Source organism: Salmo trutta, chromosome 3, assembly GCF_901001165.1.
Source record: "Salmo trutta chromosome 3, fSalTru1.1, whole genome shotgun sequence".
Lineage (NCBI taxonomy): Eukaryota > Metazoa > Chordata > Actinopteri > Salmoniformes > Salmonidae > Salmo > Salmo trutta.
The window spans coordinates 47,010,052-47,038,004 of NC_042959.1; the positions used below are offsets into that span (position 1 = coordinate 47,010,052).

The window sequence follows — 27,953 nt, forward strand, 5'->3', positions numbered from 1 at the left end:
ATTATTTTAAAACAAAGATAGCCTAATTTGAAGAACATCAATTTTTGTGAAAATGTAGCCTGTACTCTTTATTCTACTGAAATAAAAGGCTATCATTGTACAAAAGGAAACGCTATTCTGGGCGTGTCTCTGTAAACCAATAGAACAAACTGAGAGGTTGGGTTACGTGGCCCATGATGATAAATACAGTGATTTGCGCCGGGGTCGTTGCTCTTCTCCCCGAAGTAGGTCCGCCATATAAGAATCCAGCTCAGTTCTAAGGCCGAGAAACAACCTTAAACTGCAAATATGTCCAGAAAATTCTTCGTTGGTGGTAACTGGAAGATGAATGGAGACAAGGCAAGCCTTGGCGAACTCATCAAAACCCTGAACTCTGCCAAGCTCGACCCCAACACCGGTGCGTGGTTCTGTGTGGCTTCTGTGCTTTAATGTCTGACTCGTGTAGTAGTCTTAGAGTTGATCTTTGAAATTGTGTAACTTGTCGCATTGGGTTCCTGGTGTAGCCTATCCATTTGAAATGACAGTCGCACGGCACACTTTCATTGTGAAATGAGACTTTTGTAAGGTAAATTGTTTCAGCTCTCCAGTTTCAGCTCCTTCAAGAGAAGGAAAAAGCGTGAAACAAAGGTTAGGGAAGGTCATTTTTTGGTATCAGTGCTCGAATCAATGGGTGGCAAACCAAGCTATACTCCGGTAGGTCCCTTTTAATTGCCATTTTCACAATGGTTTTAAATTATAGGATACCCTGACACTAATTCTTACGTAATTATGATGCGATCTGTGCGATGGTGACAATTTGTGGAGAATACAGAATACAATGCAGAATACATAGGCATATGCCTATTTTGGTACTGAAGCGCCCTATAATCCTTTGTAACCGGAGAAATCCATTGTGGCAGGGGATTTTTAACCAGTATTTTAAACAACTAGGATAGAAGAACATTACTTGCTAAGTGGATTTTATATGACAGTGGGCGTACGTTCCGAACAGCACGTAGCCACAACAGTCTGTCTGGCGCAAGCGAGGGGCGGAATGTCTGTTTTGTTCTTTGATGCATTATAATGATCCATCCGATCGCGAGCCCTGTTTAATATAACTACCAGGAGGACCAAATGTGGATATCATTGCCTCATCACAATACTTTAATTTAGAAATACATATTCTACCGTTAGACCCGAACTAATTTATGCACAACATACTCATTTTGTTAACCAATAAGATAGAGTTCCCCATTCCGCCATGGAGATGTTGGTGTTTCCGCCATTCTCTACCGTGCATTTCCAAACTGCCAGAGGCGTATATGCAGTCTGCCCTGATCGCATGTTTGCATTTGAACACACAGGTTCAAGAACAGGCTACGAGTACTTAGTCAGGTTTTGTGTCGTTTTTGTAGGATACATGGGCGTTATCTGCTGCTCCACGGAGTGCGCCGAAGGACACGTTATGTCCGTGTAGTAACCTACATCTGTCTACAGCCTCGGACTTTACCCCACAGAAAGACACAGTACAAACTTACTGACGCGTGAAACAGAACGCTGCATGGGCCAGCAGATGACTGAAGCTCGCGTAGGCTTTTCCCATGTCTCTTTCTAGAAATGTAAAGTGAATGCTAAGTCACTTCTTCCCTAGGCCGTTTTATGAACCTGCAGAGTATTTTACTCTTTTTTTTATCCTGTGGTTGACCTTTGAATTTAAGGTCCTGTTCGACCCCAGCAGAATGTGACCATGTGAGCGACTTTTGTGAGCTGAGTTCTAGTGACCTTTTGGAGGTTGAACTAGGACCTTTTTTGCAGCTGGGGACTGTCTCTTGGCAGGGATAAATGCCATTTGCAGAGGGATTAGTGACTGTAGAGGTTAAATATAGACACACTTAACCCCAAGATACAGTTACATTGCTAATGTCAGTGTCTGGCCTACTGTACCCCACAACACTGGGGATATCCCACTTGTACAATGTGTACTAATGCTGCAGACTCTGGTATTGGACTGTATAACCAACACTGGCTCAAATAGGCCTTGTTTTGTACACTTAAGTGAATAGTAGAGTGAGGCACTACATGGAGTTGTCACCACTCTCAAAGGAAAGCCTTTTCCGCTGATACTAGATGTCACCAACAATCACTGTGTACACTTCCTATTTCAGTTTCTGAAAATATTACTGTAACATTGACGTCCATGTAAACATCAAGGGGGCAAATCTTAACTTCCACTTAGAATTTTCACTTAGTCTCACACATTGACATCATAGAATGACTAAGTGAAAAATTAAACTGAAGTGGAATTTAGGATTCACCTCTTAAGAATATTAACTGGTCAGTCTGTTATTCCAACCCTGGGAATAGTGGTCAGTGCATGACCGTGTTGGTTCTCTCTCTCTGCTTGCAGAGGTGGTCTGTGGCGCCCCGTCAATCTACCTTGAGTTCGCCAGGTCCAAGCTGGACCCTAAGATCGGAGTGGCCGCTCAGAACTGCTACAAGGTCAAGGGGGGTGCCTTCACCGGGGAGATCAGGTAACGGACGTGCTCTGTAACTGAGGATGCTAGTGTCTTCAGGACTCGAGTGCTTTACTGAACCAACACTGTAGGCTGACTGTACTTTGTGTGCTAATCTCTCTTCTTTCTCACACGCCCTTTCTTTTTCCCGTTCTCTCACTTCCTATATGCCCCCTCTCTTTCTCTCCTTCTTCAGCCCTGCGATGATCAAGGACGTCGGCGTGCACTGGGTGATCCTGGGCCATTCTGAGAGGCGCTGGGTCTTTGGAGAGACTGATGAGGTAAATGGCTTATTTGGTCGAGTGCTGGTGTTTATGAATGTGTAGTCTCGGGAGGAGTCTTTGGAGGTGGCAGCAGACTATCGCAAGAACAGGGCCGTGACACAGTATTGAATTATGTCTCTTTCAACAGTGAATTGACCTTGAAAATGACCAAATTTGAGGAGCAGTGACAAATCTATGGATCATAATTTTTAATCTCCATTTTACACTCAAGGTGTTCCTCAAGTAGAGGAAATGTGAAAAATATGACAATAAATGAACAACCTGTCTGATCGGATAACTGTTTGTGTGTCCTGACAGCTTATTGGTCAGAAGTGCGCCCACGCCCTGGAGAATGGCCTGGGTGTCATTGCCTGCATCGGTGAGAAGCTGGACGAGAGGGAGGCTGGCATCACAGAGAAGGTCATCAACGCACAGACGAAGCACTTCGCAGGTATTGTCACTGAAATCACTGATTCATAATGAGTGTGTTACACAAAACTACAGATTCTGCTCAGGCGTACACATATATTATCAGAGCCTGTAATCCGTGTATCAGAGTGCTGATCTAGCATCAGTTTTGCATTTTATATATTTGAAAATGGGCCCTGAACTTTACAATGCACAGAGAAGAGTTACACATGTCAAGAACCATGCCAATAATATATAACAATCGTATAAACTGCAAAGGCCTTTTTGTATCTGGAAAGTAAGCAATAAATTCCAATTACTGTATGTACCCTGTATTACTTTGTAGCGATTCTAACATTGTTGAATGTAGTAATACTACTGCTGCGCGAATACATCCTATTGGCAACGGGACAGTGTGCCCGCCACAGACGTGATTGGGACTTTCAGTGTAATTAATTAGTTGAACCTTTTCGTTAACAACTTGGTTATATTCAGCGTGTCCATGATGTCACCGTGTCCATTTTGAGTTCTCCATTTGATTAATGTGAATGCAGTACTGTATTCATTATGTCAATTCTGTTTGCAGACAACATTAAGGACTGGTCCAAGGTTGTTCTGGCCTATGAGCCCGTGTGGGCCATCGGCACCGGCAAGACCGCATCCCCCGCCCAGGTAAGTGTTTCTTCTATTGTCATCCATTACTATTGTATGACCTCAATGGAAAGAGCCTGGGACAGATGGGGACATGTGACTAAAAGCCTGGATCTCTTTATACTGGATATATTCAGTCTAGACTAGAGCAGAATGTGTTGTCCATTTGAGATTCATCACTAAATTGAAAGCTAAAGTCAGAACTTACTGGACTTTGGAACCTATATTCATGGTTTTATTTGAATCCCTTTTTTTCTTATATTTTCTTATCTTTCTCTCTCAGGCCCAGGACGTTCATGACAAACTGAGGCAGTGGGTAAAGGCCAATGTGTCTGAGGCAGTAGCCAACTCTGTCAGGATAATCTATGGAGGTGAGACCAAACTCCTATGCTTCACGTTTAAACACACAGGCTGTTAACGCCACAACCACAAGTGGGGATTAATAGGTTTTGTCATTGCATAGCTAATCTAATTCAAGTCCGGGGCATACAGTGGTAGGAGCATACAGTGGTCTCTCTTTTCTCCCCCCCCCACTCTGTCCTTCATCACTCCATTCCTCACTCATATCTGTCTGTTCTCTCTCAGGTTCCGTGACAGGTGGCACCTGCAAGGAGCTGGGAGGCATGAAGGATGTGGACGGTTTCCTGGTTGGCGGCGCTGCACTCAAGCCAGAGTTCGTTGACATCATCAACGCCAAGCAATGAAAACCCTGAAGTGGTCAGACCATGTCCATATTTGAGGCCAACTCCATTCAGACGAAACCTGAACCCTTATCCTCAAAACTTGGCACTTAGAACCCCCTTCCCTTACCCTTTTTTTAATTCAATGTATTTGTGTGATGTCTACCTCTTTCTTTTTTTTTGGTTTAATGTTTCAAAGAAAAGGGACAGTTTGACACGCATACTATACAGCAGTAAAAGGTGTTAGTTCCACTGATAGTGTTTTTTTTTGTACTAGCCTCCACTACTGTTTTTTAAAGGGACTGCGCTTGACAACACCATCCTGGATGGAACAACAACCCATGCCTTTACTTGAAAGTTTACAAACTTTTATGTATACAGTGTCAAAACTAGCAATCAGATTCACTTGTCTTTGTACTATAGCTGACTCTTTGTGTAATTATGTTTTGTGTCTTATCCCTTCCCGTAGAACACATGATCCGCTCTCTCATTGGCTACTCGGTCAAGAGGGAGGAGTCCATTACATGTCCCTCATGTTTTGTTAGGGGGGCTAACTGTTGTTGTATTAAAAGGTTTAGAGACTAGTTGTGTCCTGTTTTTATTGTATTGTTGACACACGACACAATCTTTCACAGCATGATCTTGAATACTAGCAGGCTGCATTCCTACCTCTGTGTAAAGGCCAGTCAGACTACAGTATCTGGTGATAGTACTTTGGTAATGGGATGCCAAATTCCTGAGAGTTCATGTAGATAATGGTGCAATTCATATCATGTCCACTAGGCCATGCCCAATCACCAATATCCTCAAACAAAATTGATTATTTCTCTTCTGCAGCATTCTTCGAAAGTGGAGATGTTTCAAAAGGTCAAACGCTATCCTTTTTTCCCTTGTGGCTTCTTCTCTCCTTACATTGAGCTGTGAAATGAGGTAAAGTCACAGAGTAAGGAAAAAAGCAAAGAATAGGAACGCAGCCTTCTTCAGCATTCCCTACACAATGCTGAACTCCTTATGACAATCCCACCATGTACAAATCTGGCAACAGAGGCATGAATTAATCTACTTAATAAATGTTGATGATTTGATTAGTGGGAAGTAAGGTTAGCAGACAGAACAGCATAGGAGGCTGCTGAGGGGAGGCTCATAATAATTGCTGCAATAGAGCAAATGGAATGGCATCAAACACTTACAAACCATGTGTTTGATGTATTTGATACTATTCCACCCCAGTCATTACCAAGAGCCCCTTCTCCCAAATTAAGGTGCCACCAACCTCCTGTGCAGAACAGATATACAGGCACATAGAAAATCACAAGGGGCCTCATAACCGTTGCGCAAATTTCGCTAAACATTTCTGCTTGTGCCATTTCTGAAAATTCTGCGCAAGTAATTTTTTTGTTTGTTTTATAAACTTTTTTTACACGCCATTCCAGTTATAATTCACACCTGATGTTAAACTGTGCACGAAATTGGGGAGAAAAAAAACCTGCACGTAAAAACTGCACGTGTGAATGAGCATTAAAACTCTGCTTCAAATGTCCTCCATTCCCTTTTTATGGCGGACAATAACCAATAATTTATGTATACACTAAATCTGTTACAGGGGGTGCTGTTTTGAAGCCACCGCACCTCTATTTTGGCACGTCTACATTTGTTTTCGCCACTTTTATTCTATTAAATACACCTTAATGCAAATTTAACATATGTGAGCTAAACATAAACATTTAAAATAGATAACATTTTCCTTAAAGTATAATTTTTTGAAAATGTTAATATTACTGTCCCCACTACAACCAGAAATACTTAAATACATGTTTTGTCCTTAACATTTAATTAAATTACTCTAGAATTCTATTCCATTCATTCCTATGGAGGTTAGATTATTTTGGGGAGTGCCAATATGGCCGACCGGTGACTTCAAAGCCTCTCATTGGCTAATACATAGCATCAGCAATCCAGGGTTTAACTACACCATTGACAATAACAGACTATATTTTCTGTATAATTTGGGACTATTTGGAATTAGGCCACGGCAGTTTCTAAAAGGAAGAGCAATGCCAATTTTTGACACATTTCTGTAGAGGTGTGGGCAGAATGTTTTTATATTTTGCAGTGACTTTTTCAAACTAAACATGCATATGCTATGCTATAAGTACCTGTCCACATATTCTGCATGATGGATGGTATATTCTAAACAATATAAAAGTAGGCAAAACGCTACAGTCCACTGTCCTATGCAAAATACTAATTGTTGTTCCATATTTTGTTCAACTCGAGTACAGGTTTAACTGAATGAACAACAAAGACGGAGTGTGTCGCAATTGCGAAGCCTCTGGAGGCATGCAGAGACCAAATTGAGCTCCGCACCACACCGCGTGTGCCTTCCAAATTTTGTAACAATGTGGAGAGCTCCGTATAGCTCCGCATTGACATGATTGGTTGACGGTAGGTGGGGGCAGGAGGTCCTGTATAAACACAAACTCACTCCCTTCACAACAGATATGCTCAACAGTTCTGCGCTGCAGCGCCAGGATTGACGCATGCTGTAATGCAATTTGTATGATCAAATGAGACGTTTGCTTTGCATTGAACCCAGCCATGCATGCGGTAATACGAAGTGATAGGGACACGTATCTGACTCAATGCCTGCCTGATGTGTGCCTCGCATTGTTACACATACAAAATATATAATAATGAATGATTGCCACCGCTATATGCATGCGTGTAATTGGAAACTCGCGAACTAATGTAGCTATTGATAGCTATGGTAAAAGGACCATTTTGCTGAGACGATGGCCAATTGGTTGGGCATAACATATGAGGTGTAGGCAAAGCATGACGGACGACTTAGTTGCTGCAGGGTGAGGGTGGAATTATACCTAGTGTGGTTGCTGTGGTTGCAGCAGTATTACTTGAGAAAAGAGAGAAGTGAAATTATAGTAATAATTTTTTGAACAGAAGTTTAAAACAACATGCACACACAGGAGGAAATCAAAATTCAAAACCAAACCATAAAAAAAGCATCTCTGCATCATCTAAAAAATATATTTTTATAAAATAGTATGGTATTATACAACACATACAGAACTCACATTTTATTAAGTCAGTCTGAGCAGCACATCTGTCCAGTGAGGAAAAAATGATGAGGAGCAGAGCTTTCTGTGGTGGTGGGACAGCCAGCGGAAAATACGGAATGTAGGAGTTGGTAATGTTCTCTAGTTGCACCGTAATTGGCTCAGTGTTCTGTCACTCATGGGGACACTACGTCACTGCAAAATCTACGTTGAGAGCTCAAAAATTCAAGCCCCTTGGGTGCTGCCATAGAGTTACATTAGAAGGTCATTGGCCACAGATAAAATGAAGTCAAATCACATTATATCTACAGTAGCTTTGATTAGACTGATCATGTCAACATCATACTTTCAACATTTTTGGCAAATCCTTTTCATATGAAGAAAAATGATAGATAAAACGTATCGGTGCTCATTGGCCATTGGACATATACAACAAGTTGTAAATCGCAAATTCAACAAAGAGTGGTTTGGAAGTTCAAGAGAACTGGGAATTCGGAAAAAAGCGAGATCCGATTGGGAAAATACATTTTGAACGGTCATTCAACTCGTAATTCCATGTCGGGAACTCAGGCCTCTTTCTGGAGCTCCGCCTGAAGATCACTAACATCATGATGCAACTTTGTTTTTTTCAGAGTTCCCAGTTGTCTTGAAAGCACCATAAATCCAGAGAATGCCAGACTTTGATGAAAAAGTTTGATGACAAAATTTGCCCATTTAGGACCGCCGCGCCACCTTCCTGTTCAAGTGAGCACAGCACAACAGGGAGAGTCCAAAAATGTATTGTATGCTGCTGCATAAATGATGCAATAGGCCAGGGAGATATGTACAGTGGGGGAAAAAAGTATTTGATCCCCTGCTAATTTTGTACGTTTGCCCACTTACAAAGAAATGATCAGTCTATAATTTTAATGGTAGGTTTATTTGAACAGTGAGAGACAGAATAACAACAAAAAGATCCAGAAAAACGCATGTCAAAAATGTTATAAAATGATTTGCATTTTAATGAGGGAAATAAGTATTTGACCCCTCTGCAAAACATGACTTAGTACTTGGTGGCAAAACCCTTGTTGGCAATCACAGAGGTCAGACGTTTCTTGTAGTGGGCCACCAGGTTTGCACACATCTCAGGAGGGATTTTGTCCCACTCCTCTTTGCAGATCTTCTCCAAGTCATTAAGGTTTCGAGGCTGACGTTTGGCAACTCGAACCTTCAGCTCCCTCCACAGATTTTCTATGGGATTAAGGTCTGGAGACTGGCTAGGCCACTCCATGTGCTCCATGACCTTAATGTGCTTCTTCTTGAGCCACTCCTTTGTTGCCTTGGCCGTGTTTTTTGGGTCATTGTCATGCTGGAATACCCATCCACGACCCATTTTCAATGCCCTGGCTGAGGGAAGGAGGTTCTCACCCATGATTTGACAGTATATGGCCCCGTCAAATGATGCGGTGAAGTAGTCCTGTCCACTTAGCAGAAAAACACCCCCAAAGAATAATGTTTCCACCTCCATGTTTGACGGTGGAGATGGTGTTCTTGAGGTCATAGGCAGCATTCCTCCTCCTCCAAACACGGCGAGTTGAGTTGATGCCAAAGAGCTCCATTTTGGTCTCATCTGACCACAACACTTTCACCCAGTTGTCCTCTGAATCATTCAGATGTTCATTGGCAAACTTTAGACCGGCATGTCTATGTATTCTTGAGTAGGGGGACCTTGCGGGCGCTGCAGGATTTCAGTCCTTCACGGCGTAGTGTGTTACCAATTGTTTTCTTGGTGACTATGGTCCCAGCTGCCTTGAGATCATTGACAAGATCCTCCCGTGTAGTTCTGGGCTGATTCCTCACCATTCTCATGATCATTGCAACCCCACGAGGTGAGATCTTGCATGGAGCCCCAGGCCGAGGGAGATTGACAGTTATTTTGTGTTTCTTCCATTTGCGAATTATCGCACCAAATGTTGTCACCTTCTCACCAAGTTGCTTGGCGATGGTCTTGTAGCCCATTCCAGCCTTGTGTAGGTCTACAATCTTGTCCCTGACATCCTTGGAGAGCTCTTTGGTCTTGGCCATGGTGGAGAGTTTGGAATCTGATTGATTGATTGCTTCAGTGGACAGGTGTCTTTTTTACAGGTAACAAGCTGCGGTTAGGAGCACTCCCTTTAAGAGTGTGCTCCTAATCTCAGCTCGTTACCTGTATAAAAGACACCTGGGAGCCAGAAATCTTTCTGATTGAGAGGGGGTCAAATACTTATTTCCCTCATTAAAATGCAAATCATTTTATAACATTTTTGACATGCGTTTTTCTGGATTTTTTTTGTTATTCTGTCTCTCACTGTTCAAATAAACGTACCATTAAAATTATAGACTGATCATTTCTTTGTCAGTGGGCAAACGTACAAAATCAGCAGGGGATCAAATACTTTTTTCCCCCACTGTATACTGTAGCTAAGAAAGTAATACTAAGTGTATGTTGTGTAGTAAGCTGTTAGTAGCCCATGTGCCTCACCGTAATAATTTGGTCCCTTTTCCCCTCATAATTTAGCCTACTGTTCTGACTTGGTGGTGCACATGTAGCCTATAGCCTGTTTTAGAGAAATGTCATCATTGAATATTGTAAGAGCTTTCATTGTCTGTTTATATGCCCCCTTTATTTATCCTATGGTTCTGACTTGGTGTACAGGGAGAATACTGTAAGAATGGCCCATGTTCTGAATTCTGCCGCTGTACATTTCAAAAGTGCTGAACAAATAGTTACATTGACTGTGTCAGTCCTAGCTCGCTCATTAATGTCTTAATCAAAATTACGGATGGCCTCTTATCCACTTGTCGTCCCCTTATGCCATAGTTACATCTCAATTGTCAGTAGAAACCACATTTGTTTATGCAAGTCAGCCATATCAGCTATGTTTTTTTAAAAGGCAGTAAATGAGGCTGAATGAACTGTTTCGCAGTGGAAGGTGTTGGGACAGCTTGATGTAGGCACTAACAGTTTGTGGGCACCGTTTGTCACCGTTATAGTCCAATACATGTATTGTTTAGTGTTGTGTAGTGGCTTTGCTGGCATGCATCTAAACAATTTTTTTGAGTTTGCTCCACCAAGATTTACAGTTGAAGTCGGAAGTTTACATACACCTTAGCCAAATACATTTAAACTCAGTTTTCACAATTCCTGACATTTTATCCTAGTAAAAAGTCCCTGTCTTAGGTCAGTTAGGATCACCACTTTATTTTAAGAATGTGAAATGTCAGAATAATAGTAGAGAGAATGATTTATTTCAGCTTTTATTTCTTTCATCACATTCCCAGTGGGTTAGAAGTTTACATACACTCAATTAGTATTTGGTAGCATTGCCTTTAAAATGTTTAACTTGGGTGAAATGTTTTGGGTAGCTTTCCACAAGCTTCCCACAATAATTTGGGTGAATTTTGGCCCATTCCTCCTGACAGAGCTGGTGTAACAGAGTCAGGTTTGTAGGCATCCTTGCTCGCACACACTTTTTCAGTTCTGCCATAAAAAAAAATCCCCCATTTCCTCCAAACATAGCGATGGTCATTAAGGCCAAACAGTTCTATTTTTTTGTTTCATCAGACCAGAGGACATTTCTCCAAAAAGTATGATCTTTGTCCCCATGTGCAGTTGCAAACCGTAGTCTGGATTTTTTATGGCGGTTTTGGAGCAGTGGCTTCTTCCTTGCTGAGCGGCCTTTCAGGTTATGTCGATATAGGACTCGTTTTACTGTGGATATAGATACTTTTGTACCTGTTTTCTCCAGCATCTTCACAAGGTCCTTTGATGTTGTTCTGGGATTGATTTGCACTTTTCACACCAAACAACACATCTCCTTCCTGAGTGATGTGATGGCTGCGTGGTCCCATGGTGTTTATATTTGCGTACTATTGTTTGTACAGATGAATGTGGTACCTTCAGGCATTTGGAAATTGCTCCCAAGGATGAACCATACTTGTGTAGGTCTACAAGTTAGTTTGTTAACAAGAAATTTGTGGAGTGGTTGAAAAACGAGTTTTAATGACTCCAACCTAAGTGAATGTAAACATCCGACTTCAACTGTACATGCTATAATCGTTACTGATTATAATCAATGTGGGATGGCGCAAATCTTAGAGATGTAATTATGAAGCGCTCTTCTCCAGCTGGGAAACATGGAGCAAAAAAATTGGGGTAAATGATAAATGCTACCACAAACTTTGCGATGGAAAAGATATGCTGTATCCTGGGAACATAGGTTTTAAAGACGGTTGTTACATATTCACAAGTCATGACCCTCCAGTCACACTCGTGGGAGGGCAGCAAGATGCTGACTTCTTTCCCTTGAAGGATCTTGGTCTTCAGGCAGGTAGACAATATGTATCACCCCTCATAACGAGCCGTGCATCAACAGAGCCCAAGGTGCCAAGGAGGGACTGGATAGCCGACCAACACTGGGTCGCGCAGCGGCAGCAGGAGCCCTGTGTAGACGGTGGACGTAGCCGGAGCGGGGGTGTTGCAGCGGAGGAATAAGGACCAGCCTGATGTGTAGAATTGCAGGAAATAAACTTTAAACCTGCAAAATGTTCTCTCCACCAACAAGAGGGGTGTGAACAGTTTGGGTCATGAACAGTGCCTGCGCAGGATGTTCGCCAATGCTGGTTGGGTGACCTGAGTCAAAAAGTTTGGGAATCCCTGCTATATCGCACAGTAGTAGTCTACTGTAGCCTACCCATACTGTCTGTCACGTCCTGACCAGTATAAGGGTTATTTGTTATTGTAGTTTGGTCAGGACGTGGCAGAGGGTATTTGTTTTATGTGGTTCGGGGTGGTGTTTTTGTAGAAGGGTATTTGATTTATGTATTCCGGGGTTTTTGGGCACTGTTCCTTGTTAATATATTTCTATGTTTAGTCTAGTTAGTTGTATTTCTATATTTAGGTTAATGGGGGTTGGACTCTCAATTGGAGGCAGGTGCTTTCTCGTTGCCTCTGATTGAGAGTCCTATATATGGGTATGTGTTTGGTTTAGTGTTTGTGGGAGATTGTTTCTTGTTTTGCATGTGTGAGCATTACAAGACTGTTTTGTTGATTGTTCGTTGTTTGTTATTTTGGTGTTCACTTTAGTTTAAAAATAAATCAAGATGAGCATCCACATTCCTGCTGCGTTTTGGTCCTCCATTCCAGACGACAACCGTGACACTGTCAAATATTTTACATAAGCTACCGGTCTATTTACTGTGTTCTGTAATCTTTTGCAGTAATGCTGTATCCGGCAAAGGACTGTGTCAGTTTCTGAAAGAGAAAATAATGGCAAATGGTTGTGCACCTGTTAGCGAATGTTTCAATTCAACATTGCATCGGCTTTCTCCCAAATCTAAATATGATGGAATGCCCGCGAATTCTTAAACATTGTCCAGGGCAAACTACAAAAATAATTAAATTACTGTACTTACAGTAGCATACATAGAGGCCGACTTCAATGTAAAATATCAACTGTTCACCTTTTAAATTCGACTGTATATTGTGCCATTGGCTTCCCTGAAAACAGGTACTGACAGGAAGAGCAATATGATTCTGTCAGGGGTGGCCACACTGGATGGGGATGGTGATGGAAACTTTGGTGGTCCACAATGAAGAAGCAGGTGTCCCTTCCAGTGATGTGGAGCTGACCTTGTACCTGGTGCCAGCAAGACCCTCCCTCCCTCATATAGAAATCCTTCGACTTCACGGCCTCTTCAATGGTAAGGTCCCTTGCACCATAGGGACCCTTGACCTCCACCACTACTGTGACCCTCCGGTGAGGCACCCAGGATCCCAGACCCTGTGACCTAAAGCCCCGACTCCTGCATATCCATCCCTGTAGCTATTTGAATGCCTTGATGCCCTCCTCTTCGTTATCTGTGGCCCACCTTACAGACAACATCCCATCCAACGACTGATCTGAGGACCTTTTTTTAACAGCAACAGAGTAAACCGCTTGGCCCTAACCACTGCTCCATAATTGCTGGCCATCAACCTCCCTCTCCTCATAGTGTGCCAGTTGGGGTTGGTGCGGTGTCCAACTGTTGCTTGCCGTATAGCCTCCTAATGCCAGCCAGGGTGCCTGCATGCCCCAGGTGCCCTTGTTTTTTTAAACAATGTCCGGTACAGACAGGGTGACAGGGAGGGTAGCTGTTGTTCTGGCTCAGGTTCCAGGAGACATGCCGTCCCACTGAACCTGCCCCGGAGATGGTTCCTTGGCCACTGAAGATCCTCCTCTGTGAGCTCTCACGACAGAGGGTTGTTGTCTTCAACTGGGTTACAGGTCCTCCACTGACTGCACCTGATTAGGCACGGCTGGCTTCCTCAACTCGCATTCCACATCCGTACGGCCGTTATTGGGAACCACCAAAATAGGCTGCATGGTTAGGGCTGTTGCGGTGACCATATTACCGCCACACCGGCAGTCACAAGTCATGAAGGCAGTCAAATTCCATGTGACTATTTAGTCATGGTAATTAGGATTCTCCAAGCTCTGATGCTGCTGATGGTCAATAGTAGCCTACCAAACTTGATAACTGCCTGGTGCTCAGCACTCTATTGCCCCTCTAATCACTCTAACATCAATGCAAATGTAATCCAAAATCTAATCAAACACTTCATGAGAGCCCATGAGTTCATGTTGCGCAACATTTCTATAAGCTATGCAATTGTGTGAGAAAACAGAGTAATGGCCTCTATTAAAAAGAGGAGGATCCCATCAGTGTTCTATAGGCTAGGCCTACTATATTAATTTCTCAACTTTCCTAATATTAAGCACATTGCTTATCTTTACAACAGGAGTATAGCCTATCTGGCTGGCATGGAAATGAACCACGAAAAAAGCATCTTCCATTCGCTATTTAAGTATTTTATGTATTATGTATTTTTTCCTGCTGACCCAGTTTCGAGACAGGTGTATGATAATGGTCCATTCTAAATCAAAACAAATGTCACACATATATTATTTAGTATACTGTATGTAAAGACAAGATTAAATCAAGAATAGTCTAATGGGGGACAATATTATCACTTGTGAATGATATATTATCACTTGTGAATGATACCCAGCATAACGCAAGAAACAATGCCTTTTTTTATGACTTTTTCAAGTCATGGTTGCACACCTCATGTAGCCTAGCCCATAGGCCTATATGTTTTGATAAAGTTTGTACCTTGTCTGAGAGAGAATTACACTGTTAAGCCTACACAAAACAGAGACCTTAAATGAAGAAGTTCTAAAATCCCAGATGCAAAAATGAATTGTGAAAAAATGATTGGAACCATTACCGGGTTGATGGTTAGGTTTTATGGGTATTATGATGTGTCCACTGGTGCTGGACTATCGGCCATATACCACATCCCTTCGGGCCGTATCGGTTAATTAAACCATGGCATTGTTGAATACTTGTTTCTGATTGGCTTGAAGGGCATTCTAGAGTGTGCATTATTTAAGTGATAATGCCCAAGAAGCCGGTGTTTGGAGGATATGTTGACATGGGTGTTGTTAGGCCCAAACCGTGCCAATATATCCTCCAAACAGACACCACCTAGAACAGAGGTCCTGGATAGCAGGAAGCTTGGCCCCAGTGATGTACTGGGCCGTATGCACTACCCTCTGTAGCGCCTTATGGTCGGATGCCGAGCAGTTGTCATACCAGGCGGTGATGCAACCAGTCAGGAGGCTCTCATATAGTGCAGCTGTAGAACTTTTTGAGAATCTGGGGGCCCATTCCAAATCTTTTTCAGTCTCCTTAGGGGGAACTAGCTGGGCTTTGTTTCGTTTTACCTGTTTTCTATTGACAGTTCTTTGTACATATCCATAAAATTGATGCTGATTCATGACTTCGACTGGCTGAGAAAAATTGCCTACCTGCCTGTCTGTCTGTCTCATCCCAACATGTTCATTACTATGGGACAGCTGGAGATCAAATTTGAATATTGAAACAATGTTGCAAATGGTGGAGAGACAGACAGCAAGGTTTATACAAATCTCCACTGTTGAAAACTAAATGTTAGTCTAAAAGAAATGTGAGATAATGTCTAGATGCTTTTATAAGTGGAGATCAAGTTTATAAATTACCTGGCTGGGCTGATGAGATAGTGGATTGCACAGTCAGATGGAACAGAGTAAATAGGCATTTTAACGTCATAGATTTAGCCAGTGGTAACTTGTGGAATAGACACTGGCTGGGATGCGCTTTTAACCAATCAACATTCAGGATTAGACCCACCCGTTGTATAATTAAGCAATAAGGCACAAGGAGATGTGGTATATGGCCAATATACCATGGCTAAGGGCTGTTCTTATGCACAACACAACGTGGAGTGCCTGGACACAGCCCTTAGCCGTGGTATATTGGCCATATAGCACAAACCCCTGAGGTGCCTTAATGCTATTATAAACTGGTTACCAACGTAATTTGAGCAGTAAAAATAAATGTTTTGTCATACCCGTGGCTGTCAGCCAATCAGCATTCAGGCCTCGACCCACCCATTTTATATTTCCCTATAACTCACTGTATATTTGCATGGTAAAATTCTATGTATATTCATAGAACTCCGTCACTCAGTCGTGGCGCCATAGTGGTGATAAACGGAGGCTAGTTACTGTTTCGTCTAAATTACACTATAGTGCCTGGAAATACTATGACATTGCTAAAGTAGTCAAATATTTAGTAGGAAACAACTTTTCCAGCATTATAATGTTGTAAAATTTACTTTAGACAGATGGCAATGTTGTCATTAGCTAGCAATGTTCGATAAAAATAGCTAGCCATGCTAACGTTAGCTGGCTAACGGTATACTGCATCTAAAGTCAATCTGGCGACATCAAAATGATGACAAAAAGTTTTCCTACTAATTATTTACCTCCCTTTGAATGTCATTGTATATCCAAGCCACTGTAATACACTTTTGATTAAATCTTCAACGCTCATTGACGATGCATTGCGTAGGGCATCAGTCCAAAACAAACGTTTAAAACAGTATTTTGATGAAACATGCAACCCATGACATTCATACAGTGGAAGGGGGCTTTGCCTGCTATATTTACCTAGACACTGAACTTAAAACACAATGAAATCTTATGACACACAGACCAGCCTGGTGGTAGTGACTGGGAAGCTCGTATCAAATTATTTAGAATTGTGTGTGTGTGATTTGGCAATTTAACCAATCTACACTCTTACATTAATCTTCTGTAATGTATTATTTTTTATTTAGCCTTTATTTAAGTAGGCAGGTCAGTTAAGAACAAATTCTTATTTACAATGACAGCCTACCCCGGCCAAACTCTAACCCGGACGACGCTGGGCCAATTGTGCGCCACCCTATGGGACTCCCAATCACGGCCAGTTGTGATACAGCCTGGAATCAAACGAGGGTCTGGCGTGACGCCTCAAGCACTGAGATGCTGTGCCTTAGACCGCTGCGCCAATCTATCAATAGATTATCGGTTTTCTCAAAATATGTTACATAGCCTAACCTATATAGTTATAAACATGTATAGTTATATAGTTATTAAATAGTTTTGTCCTTCTCTTATTTTTTTTCTGGAAGCATGGATTATTACTCATTCCAATTTCAATTTAATAATACAATTTTCATATCTTATTTCAGTTTATCCCATTTCAGAGTGCTCGACGGGACTTTTATTTAGAAAATCGTGAGAGAAAAACACGTGACCGGAAGTAAGAACCTCACTGCTTTGTTTATGTTACTTGGGGTAGCTACTCGACTAGCATTCCTCAAAATGTCAAAAATAGAGTTGCTGAGATTGTTTCTCAACGAAAGATTGACAGCTGCTGCTGATGAGATATTTGGGACAATTGAAAAGACAATTGTAGAGTACCAGGAAGAAGTTTCCCGCACGAAAGAGGAGAACAGCCGTCTACGGGGGATGCTAAGGTTACAAAAAACAGGTTTGTGAATTTTTGCAACGCTTATGGGCACTAGCTAGCTAGTTTTTACAGCTTTGATATTACTGCATCTAGCTAGTACTGATTGATGTGACGCTCATTAATATTTGCCCTTATGGCTCAATTTGCATTGCCAGCATTGCCCCTTGGATTCTCGAGAACTATTTCAGCTAGCTACCTGCATTCTGCATGTTTTGTCAGACCCCAAAAAGATGCAGGTTTGCCTGGCCTGCTTCAACTCTGCATGCTCACTATGCTGTAGGTTTTACAAAAGTAAGAATCAAAAGACAATCTTGTGCATGGGGTGGGAGGACGCATAAGCCATGAGTGGCAGATGTTCGAATCCCGGCTGTGGTTTTAATCCAGACTTGGCGTGTCTTCGTTTTCTACTTATTACTGCTTATATGTATTGCTTACATCATGATATTTTTTTATCCATTCTCCCTCAGACCCCCAGCCGCTGACTGTCCCTGACGAGGATCTAACCGCTGAGCAGCAGCACTGTGAGCAGCAGTGGAGCCCAAGTCTGGAACAGGATGGTCTAGAGGCCACACAGATTAAAAAGGAGCAGGAGGAACTCCGGACCAGTCAGAGGGAAGAGCAACTTCAATGGCTAGAGTCTGGTACCAAAGACTTCACATTCAGTCCTTCCTGTTTGAAAAGTAGCTATGATCCGATTCAGAACCCAACTCATTCGTCACATCTTCACCAAGTACAAAGTGAGGAAAGCAGAGAGAACCCAACTCATTCATCACATCTTGACCAAATACAAAGTGAGACTAACAGTGAGAACCCAAATCAGTCCTCATACCTTCACCAAATAGAAAGTGAGGAAGACGGAGAGAACCCAGCAGCTCAGTCCTCATATCTTTACCAAATACAAAGTCAGGAAAACCGAGAGAAGCCATGGCAATGCCGTGTTTGTGACAAATGTTTCAGCAATATTCATCATCTGAAAGCGCACGTGAGGAGTCACACAGGGGAGAGACCATATAAGTGTCCTATATGTAGAAAATGCTTTATGACAACAAGCGCATTGAATAGGCATCAGACAATTCACACTGACGGAAAACCGTTTAGGTGTAATTATTGTGGCAAATCCTTCAAATGGATGAACTCCCTTGGAAGGCACATAAGGATTACCCACGAGAGGGAGAATATATGACAGCACCTTGTGTGGGGAAAGGGCAACAGCTGTTATGAAAACGCTACATCCTGATGCTTTTTATATTCTATTGCCATATAATATGCCATATGCTATTGCCATATAATTACACTATAACAAAATAGAACACTATGTTATTGTTAATTATAGGATATCTATGGCTATTTTGTGTGTGTTGTCTTTTACATGTTTGTAACCACTTTCCCAGGGACTGCAGATGGAAAAATGTCTTGATCAATGTGCATTGTCTTTGTCAAATAAATCAAATAAGGTCAAGATTTAGAGGCGTATCTTACACCTGTCTGTGCATAAAGATTGTTTGTTCATATGGTGTCATGTCACATCTGTTTTGACCATTTCCTCTATTGGTCACAAGAGCAAAAACCTTTTCCATATGCCTACATTACTGTCCTTTTTTTTACCTCAGTGATCTTTCTAATGTGCACACCTGATGGCAAGAAAATAAATAATCAACACACCAAATCTGTTGCCATAGTTGTAACCCTACTTAGCTATGTTTCTGTGTTTGATGCCATTGAAGAAACATGTTCAATAATTAAAGCATGTCAGTAATTCAGTCCAAGAACTAAGGAGATGTCACATGACTTAGATTTGAGACTGACAGATTTGAAAGAAAGATGAGAAGGAGAGAAGGATTTGGGTTCGCAAGAGTGAAACTGAATGCGAAAAACAAATAAAAAATCCATACACATTTGTATTTTATATTTATGCCTTTTCTTATTCGATCTGGTCACTAACATAGGCCTACGGCATTTCGCTAAATTATTGTAATCTGTATTTCAGAACCAATAATTCGCTTGTCTTGACTGTTGACCAAATGACCAGTCATCAGCATTGGCGCGTACATATCCAGATTAGTGACCAGAAAGCACTTGTTTAATTTTCTGCCTGGCAAAAACATAGCCTACCGACGTTAGTATTATCCATATAACATTCAGTTTAGCAACCTGCTACAGACGCATATTTGCCAGAACAATAGGCTACTTGGGGATTTAATTGATCATTTTCATATTTCAGATAGGCCTAGTTTGGTTGGGTAATAATTACATACCTCAGTGGTGGTACTGGCTATATGTCTAAAGATAGCTGTAACATTGAACTACCTTCAATACTTATGGGATGAAGTTGTAACATATTCTGGCGAATTAATTACGATTTTTGCCGAACTACATTGGACACCTTTCTCTAAATATATCTGGTTAACGTTAGCTCTATTTAGGGGTGCGTGTGATTTATCAAAGGTGTAGTGGAATATCCCCCCTGCTTTTGTTATCGTTATTAGTCTATTAATTTTATTCATCAACAGCAGGCACAGACCGATATTTTTCCCTGCAGGATATTAATGTTACGTTTTATTTTCATTTTCTTCAGATTGTGTGGTTAGTTTGCTAGCATTATTTAGGGCGATGGTCGTGGCATTTTCCGCGTGAGTTAAATTTTCCTCGTGCTTTTGCTAATCTTTCAGAAGTTATCCTTATCCAACCATTAATTAGGCAATAATAAATGAATGATATCTGAAACATCAGGCACGGATTGATATTTATTTAGCCTTGTAGTCTATTATATATTTTCCTTGAGATTGTGTGGTTGGCATTAGTTGCATGGTAACGTATAGCTTGATAGATCTTTTGGTGTGTTCATGCAATTTGGTGGCTGGGGGTAGTGTAATTTTCATATTGCAGGCTGGTTGGTAGCAGGAAGTAGCTTTATTGGAAATGTACAGGTGTAAATCCTGCAATTTCTGTTTCCTAAATTTTAAAGCATTCATTACTCATGCAAAAAAACAGAAATGTGGCGAACTACAGTTTTACTTGTGGGGTAGAGTGCCCTTGCACCAAAGCATCACTACTTGTTACACTACCCTGACCTCATCCTGCAATTTGGGCGACTCATTCGTTTGTGGACACTGGGGTTTGAGAGCGAGCATTCCTACTTGTCTGAGAGGCACCAGTTACTCCAATCTTACTTATGCAGCGGCCAATTGTTTCCACATACCATTGAAGTTGTTGGTGTCATGAATGAATTTGAGAAACAATTATATAACAACGCCATTCAGGGAGTTGTACAGTCAAACGGGTTCACAAAGCAAAGCATTGCAGAGGTGTTTAAAATTATATACAAAGTAAAAACATACACTAAAGGCCTTGTTGTAATGGGAGAAAATGATGACGATACACATTTGGAAAGATCTCACTGATTCTGGTCACAGAATCACAAGTCCATTTAATTGTTGGAGTGTACCAGTCTGTGTCACTGGTCGATCTCGGGTTCGTTTTATACCATATTCTCTGATTAATTATGTGTGTGTTAATGCAGATAGTCTGAGTGATTATTACATGTTGTTTCCCTGCGTCACTCAGTGTGTTCTCCGTAAAACCAGTGTAGGCATGGAGGGTCTTCAAGATGCAATTAAACACCAATTGCCCACCTTGGAGGCCAAGACGATGAGATCTTTGTCAGAGCATCTGAGGGCAAATGTTGGAGTGAATATTAAAGACCTTGAATACATTCAGCCGGAGGAATTGCTTCAGTCCTTCAACCAAAGAGGTGAGATCTTCATTGATAAATGTAACATATTTATGTAATTGTTATGAATGGATATTTGGCTGTACCCATAGGAGAACCCTTTAATATCCATTTTTGATTCCAGGTACATGTATAACCCTTTTGGTTCCAGGTAGAACTCTTCTGGGTTCCATGTAGAACCCTTTCCACAGAGGGTTCTACATGGAACCAAAAAGGGTTCTCCTATGGGGACAGCCAAAGCAGTCTCCTAGTCTATAGGTGTGTGTGTACACTCTAAGAGTGTACACACACACAAGGTTAAAAAGGTTCTGTAAATAGTTAATTTCTTTGCCCTCATAATAAATGGTTTATGCTATGAGGAGCGAGACACATGCAATAAAAGGGACAGAAATAACAAAAATACATGAAAGTACAAAAATATACAAATGTTTCTGTAAATTGTTTGTTTGTCCTCTTGTGCTGGTATGAAGTGCAGCGCGTAGCCTAACCGTTTTTTTTTCTATGTATTTTTTTTTCAAAGAAAAATGAAGAATGGATAGTATCTGTAACAATGGATAGGACTTGTCCTCCTTCAAGCATCAGTGCCCTTCAGGAACAGTGGCCTTTCCTTTTCATCAAGTTATGGCTCTGCGACCACTTCCATACCCTCACTGGTATCGTGATTGACAGTTGCCTGACTCAAGCTCTCCTGAACAAGGGTAAGAGAATTGTCAACTTTTTTGAAAGCCAAAAGACCAAGTTGAGGAAAGAGATCCAGTGCCTGAAGAATGAAATCGACGGTTACATCAGAGGCAATGACGATCTAACAGCCACTGCTGCCATTCTTTTGTTGATGACCCACTTCAAAGAGAAGGACGAATCTCTGTTCCTCTTGGCAGATGTAAGGAATAGTGCTTTTATACTTCTAAAGTTCATATGATTAATGGTGTTTATACTGTACTATTACACATGATTAGAATATTTTTTATATGTACAGTTGAAGTCGGAAGTTTACATACACATAGGTTGGAGTCATTAAAACTTGTTTTTCAACCATTCCACAAATTTCTTGTTAACAAACTATAGTTTTGGCAAGTCGGTTAGGACATCTACTTTGTGCATGACACAAGTAATTTTTCCAACAATTGTTTACAGACAGATTATTTCACTTATAATTCACTGTATCACAATTCCAGTGGATCAGAAGTTTACATACACTAAGTTGACTGTGCCTTAAAACAGCTTGGAAAATTCCAGAAAATGATGTCATGGCTTTAGAAGCTTCTGATGGGCTAATTGACATCATCTGACTCAATTGGAGGTGTACCTGAGGATGTATTTCAAGGCCTACGTTCAAACTCAGTGCCTCTTTGCTTGACATCATGGGAAAATCAAAAGAAATCAGCCAATTGTAGACCTCCACAAATCTGGTTCATCCTTCAGAGCAATTTCCAAATGCCTGAAGGTACCATGTTCATCTGTACAAACAATAGTACGCAAGTATAAACACCATGGGACTACGCAGCCATCATACCGCTCAGGAAGGAGACGTGTTCTGTCTCCTAGAGATGAACGTACTTTGGTGCGAAAAGTGCAAATCAATTCCAGAACAACAGCAAAGGACCTTGTGAAGATGCTGGAGGAAACAGGTACAAAAGTATCTATATCCACAGTAAAACAAGTCCTATATCGACATAACCTGAAAGGTCGCTAAGCATGGAAGAAGCCACTGCTCCAAAACTGTCATAAAATGCCAGACTACGGTTTGCAACTGCACATGGGGACAAAGATCATACTTTTTGGAGAAATGTCCTCTGGTCTGATGAAACAAAAATATAACTGTTTGGCCATAATGACCATCGTTATGTTTGGAGGAAAAAGGGGGAGGCTTGCAAGCTGAAGAACACTATCCCAACCGTGAAGCACGGGGTGGCAGCATCATGTTGTGGGGGTGCTTTGCTGCAGGAGGGACTGGTGCACTTCACAAAATAGATGTCATCATGAGGAGGAAAATCATGTGGATATATTAAAGCAACATCTGAAGACATCAGTCAAGAAGTTATAACTTGGTTGCAAATGGGTCTTCCAAGTGGACAATGACCCCAAGCATACTTCCAAAGTTGTGGCAAAATGGCTTAAGGACAACAAAGTCAAGGTTTTGGAGTGGCCGTCACGAAGCCCTGACTGCAATCCTATAGAAAATTTGTTGGCAGAACTGAAAAAGCGTGTGCGAGCAAGGAGGCCTACAAACCTCAGTTATACCAGCTCTGTCAGGAGGAATGGGCCAAAATTCACCCAACGTATTGTGGGAAGCTTGTGCAAGGCTACCCAAAACGTTTGACCCAAGTTAAACAATTTAAAGGCAATGCTACCAAATACTAATTGAGTGTATGTAAACTTCTGACCCACTGGGAATAGGAAATCAATAAAAGCTGAATAAATCATTCTCTCTACTATTATTCTGACATTTCACATTCTTAAAATAAAGTGGTGATCCTGACTGACCTAAGACAGGGAATTTTTGCTAAGATTAAATGTCAGGAATTGTGAAAAACGGAGTTTAAATGTATTTGGCTAAGGTGTATGTAAACTTCCGACTTCAACTGTAAATCTTGGTGGAGCAAACTCAAAAAAATTGTTTAGATGCATGCCAGCAAAGCCACTACACAACACTAAACAACTGTATGACTTCAACTGTATGTTTTGTGATTTTAGGTCACTGGAACTTAATAAGGCCCAAATTCCTTTGCCAGACACATCAAAGCGGATCATGCTTGGTAATACATTTATTTGATTTAAGGTGGAACAGAAATATATAGTATTGTGGTACCTATCTAGAGATGTCTAGTAAGTATACACTAACACTCTTACTTTTTTGTATTTCAGGAAATACTCTATTGGGTTCCTCAAAACGGATGGTGTCGATCGAGGTGTTGGGGGTTACCCTGGGGGTCGGGTGTGGGGCTACACCAATGCCATGATTACTGTATATATGTAATAACCTTTGTATGCTTGCAATGTGCAATGATGGAAATGTACTGGGTAATGGAGATGTACTGCTTTAGTTCTCAGGCTGAGAACTGCCTGCGCCTGCTGATAGTCACACAGCCTCAAGGCTGAGATAGTAGAGTGAGAAACCGCAGTCTAGACATGTTTTTCCTCATCTTAGATACTTTGTATCTAATCAAATGCAACGATGTTAAGGTATGATTGACGGTAGGTTGTCCACACCAACTAAGTATAAAGAGTGTTGTCTCGTGTTTCGCCACACAGATATTTACTATAGACTACTGAGATATTCTGTATGTGAATCTCTGTCTGCAATTGTATTTTATTACTAAATAGTTTTATACTAAGGTTCCTGTGTCTGTGTCATCTATCTGGAAGACTGATTATTGAAGGAAACTTGCTGTAAATGTACAGCAAGGAGGCTGTAATATGTTTTACATGAAGGAAAATCATACTGTAAACTATATTACAGCATCACTGCTGTAAAGCAAAATTACAGTATTAAACTGGCAGCTGTGGTGCAGTATAATGCTGTACATTTACAGGGAAAAGTTTTACAGTGTACCTTTTATTAAAGAAAATGCCAAAAAGTGCAGGCCTACCCATTGTTAGTTTAAGATTTTGAAGAAAATAAAACAGATCTGATTATTTAAAGTATTGCTAGAAACAAGCTGTAAAATACCCTGGAAAGACATGACTCCGATGCACATGCGATATCAGTGTTTAGTTTCTTTAACATTGAGGCTGAGATTAAACCTATAGACTAGGAGACTGCTTGGGAAATAATCGAATTATGTCACTATGAATTGATTAAGCTATTCACTTTCTGTACAATAGATGTTTACATTGGGTTAATCCATAGAAGAAGAGTAGCTAGACGAGCCAGCAGTTAAAGCTTACATTTTTCTGCGTTGGTAGGCCTACTCGTTCTAAGGGTGAAGAGGTAGACCTAACTTTTGAATGTATCATGCTCAGATTCATAATGAAGTCTCACATTTAATTATTTGCAAACAAGACACACTGAATTGGCATTGGAAAAATTTGATAAAATTCAAGGGCCTATCTCTCCGTCCATTCGTAGCCTGTCATTTCGGTAGTTTGTGTGGTATTAACAAGTATTGAGATTCGGACCATTTTGAGACTTGTTTGTGACTCGAACAATAGTGACTTGGTCCCACCCCTGAGTGGTACACATAAGGAGCGAAATTAATGTTCGTGATCGCTTATGAAATGGAGCAAGTTCACAGAAATCCGAATTGACGGCGTCCACTCCACTCCTGTAGGTAGCGACATTGCAGAATGCGTTAAGCCGTGGTGCACACACTACGCATGCTTTTGGCACAGTAGATAAATATCTATCATTGATGAACGGAGTTGTTGTCAAAGAAGAGCGTTGTCACTGATTGTTAGCTAGCTAGCACTAGTATTCTGTAAAAATGTCTAAAATACAGATGTTGAGAGTGTTTCTCAACCAGCGGTTAACTGTGGCTGCTGAGGAGATATTTGGGGCAGTTGAAAAAACGATAGCGGAGTACCAGGAAGAGGTTTCCCGTTCGAAAGAGGAGAACGACCGTCTACAGAATATTCTTGACATCGTTATTAAACCTGAGATAAAGTTACAAAGAGCAGGTTTGTGATATTTATTATTCAACCTACATTTTAGACAAATTGACAATGTTAGTTATTTCATTTTGAGAGTCAGTGACCACAAAAGTAACATTATGTCTAGACATTCTTGAAGAAGCAACGCGCATGCTCGCCCTCAGGATTCCTCCCGTTCCAGCTATTATTTCCCTGTTTTTGTAGGGTGTAAATTCACTTGCCACATAGCCTAATTGTTTTTTGCCCGTTTTAGATTTTTTGTTGATGTACTATAATTCAGTCAATATTTGATGGATTATTATATCCAAAAGCCTCGAGCATCTTACTCCATTATGCAGCTGTTAAATTTACCAGAACTGTATTTTTGACCTTTTATCAATTTTGACATCAGTTGTATTGTAACATTAGTAGACATCTCTCCCTCCAGACCTCCAGCAGCTCACTGTATTGGAAGAGGAGGTTCACCCTGAGCAGCAGCCCTGTGAGCAGGACTGGAGCCCTAGTCTTGGACAGGAGGACAGCGAGCCCATACGGATAAAAAAGGAGCAGGAGGAACTCAAAAAGCAACTTCAGTGGCTGGAGTCTGACACCAGAGAGTTCATATTTGATCCTTTCTGTGTAAGTGATTATGATCAGGACCCAACTCAGTCCTTGCAAATCCAAAGTGAGGAAAATAGGGAGAGAGACTCTCAACCAAACATTGTAACTGGACAGATAAAAATAGAATCTGATGGAGAGGACTACAGAATATCAGAACCAACCTGTTCTTCAGCTCAGAGTAAAAATAGTGAACATGTCAATGGGATGGAAAGCAAAGGAGCGCAGTCTGTTTTAAAGTCACACAAACCAAAGACCACAAGAAAACAAAAAAGAAAACAAACTTATAGCAGTGCAAATGGCATGAAATGTACTCCATGTTCTTGTAAGGTTTGTGGGAGGTCTTTTCGGTACAAGCGTCCCTTTTTTAATCATGTGCAAAGTCATGCACATATAGAGGATAAAGAACATCCCTGTGGTGTGTGTGGAAAGCACCTAGATTCTAAAGAGAGTATGAAAGATCACCTCCAAACTCATGTCGTAGCTGAGCCTGAGTTTTGTCATGTTTGTGGTAAAATGTTCACCACGAAGCTTAGGCTGAAAAAGCACATGAGGGTTCACACAGGAGAGAAACCATACCGCTGTGATGATTGTGGCAGGTGTTTCAGCGATGCCGCCAATTTGATCGGACACAAAAGGACTCACACCGGCGAGAAACCATATTGCTGCCAGGAATGTGGCCAAGGATTCACTCAAAGTGGACATCTGGTTTTGCACAGGAGGAGACATACTGGGGAGAAGCCATATCTCTGTTCTGTTTGTGGCAAAAGTTTCAGCACCAGATCAAATTACACAGGACACATGAGAGTTCACACAGGGGAGAAACCGTACAGCTGCCATGATTGTAGCAAATGTTTCAGCAATACTGCTAATCTGAGCGCGCACAGGAGGATTCATACAGGGGAGAAACCATATTGTTGTGATTATTGTGGCAAAGGATTTGCTCAGAATGGAAATCTTAAAATGCACATGAAGACACACAGGAAATAAATCTTATAGGCTAATTGCTGTGTTTGTGAGAAATATCTCAGCACTGACACCCACCCAACTTGAGAATCCAAACAGGAGAGAAATACATCTCTTTCGTGACTGTGGCAAAGCCTTTACACAGTGGAAATTTGGCAAGGCATAATGAGAATGCACAAAATGTATAAAATATCAGAATTCAGCATGCACAACAACATTTCAACAGTTTGTTTACACTGGAGAGAACGGTGATCTGGCTCATCTGACGGTGCTTATGAGGTTTCACACACAATTGTGAGAGACTATACAAGTGTCCAAAAGAAAATGCTTTATCACAAGTGTATTAAATAGGCTTCAAACAAGTCAAATGGAGGAAAATTTGTAGGCCTACATGCAATCCCTGCTGCAAGTGCTTCAAGTAGACTCACTAGGAAGGCACATTCACAACAGGGAGAAAACATGGCAGGGGCCTTCGGGGAAAGGGCATCAGACAGTGGATTGAGAGGCATATTCTCACTTCCACCAGTAAGAGGAGATGGGGTCTAGTACATACCCACAAGAACCCGGCTCTTGGATCAACAAGATATGACTGAACTAGCTTG

General features: G+C 41.3%; 3 protein-coding genes across 3 annotated transcripts; all 3 read left to right on the forward strand.

The window, feature by feature from the left end:
- Window positions 1-164: 164 nt before the first annotated feature.
- LOC115176542 (triosephosphate isomerase B) lies at window positions 165-5,078 on the forward strand. The gene is made up of 7 exons (XM_029736593.1): window positions 165-397; window positions 2,387-2,510; window positions 2,689-2,773; window positions 3,074-3,206; window positions 3,750-3,835; window positions 4,098-4,185; window positions 4,400-5,078. The coding sequence occupies exons 1-7, from the start codon at window positions 289-291 to the stop codon at window positions 4,516-4,518; spliced, it is 744 nt and encodes a 247-aa protein (XP_029592453.1). The 5' UTR covers window positions 165-288; the 3' UTR covers window positions 4,519-5,078.
- Window positions 5,079-17,246: 12,168 nt separating this feature from the next.
- On the forward strand, window positions 17,247-19,363 carry LOC115176548 (zinc finger protein 624). The gene is made up of 2 exons (XM_029736605.1): window positions 17,247-17,489; window positions 17,936-19,363. Exons 1-2 carry the CDS (start codon window positions 17,282-17,284, stop codon window positions 18,649-18,651), a joined length of 924 nt encoding a protein of 307 aa, XP_029592465.1. The 5' UTR covers window positions 17,247-17,281; the 3' UTR covers window positions 18,652-19,363.
- Window positions 19,364-25,282: 5,919 nt separating this feature from the next.
- LOC115176556 (zinc finger and SCAN domain-containing protein 2-like) lies at window positions 25,283-27,396 on the forward strand. Its single transcript, XM_029736617.1, has 2 exons — window positions 25,283-25,815; window positions 26,216-27,396. The coding sequence occupies exons 1-2, from the start codon at window positions 25,623-25,625 to the stop codon at window positions 27,373-27,375; spliced, it is 1,353 nt and encodes a 450-aa protein (XP_029592477.1). The 5' UTR covers window positions 25,283-25,622; the 3' UTR covers window positions 27,376-27,396.
- The last annotated feature ends 557 nt before the right edge of the window (window positions 27,397-27,953 follow it).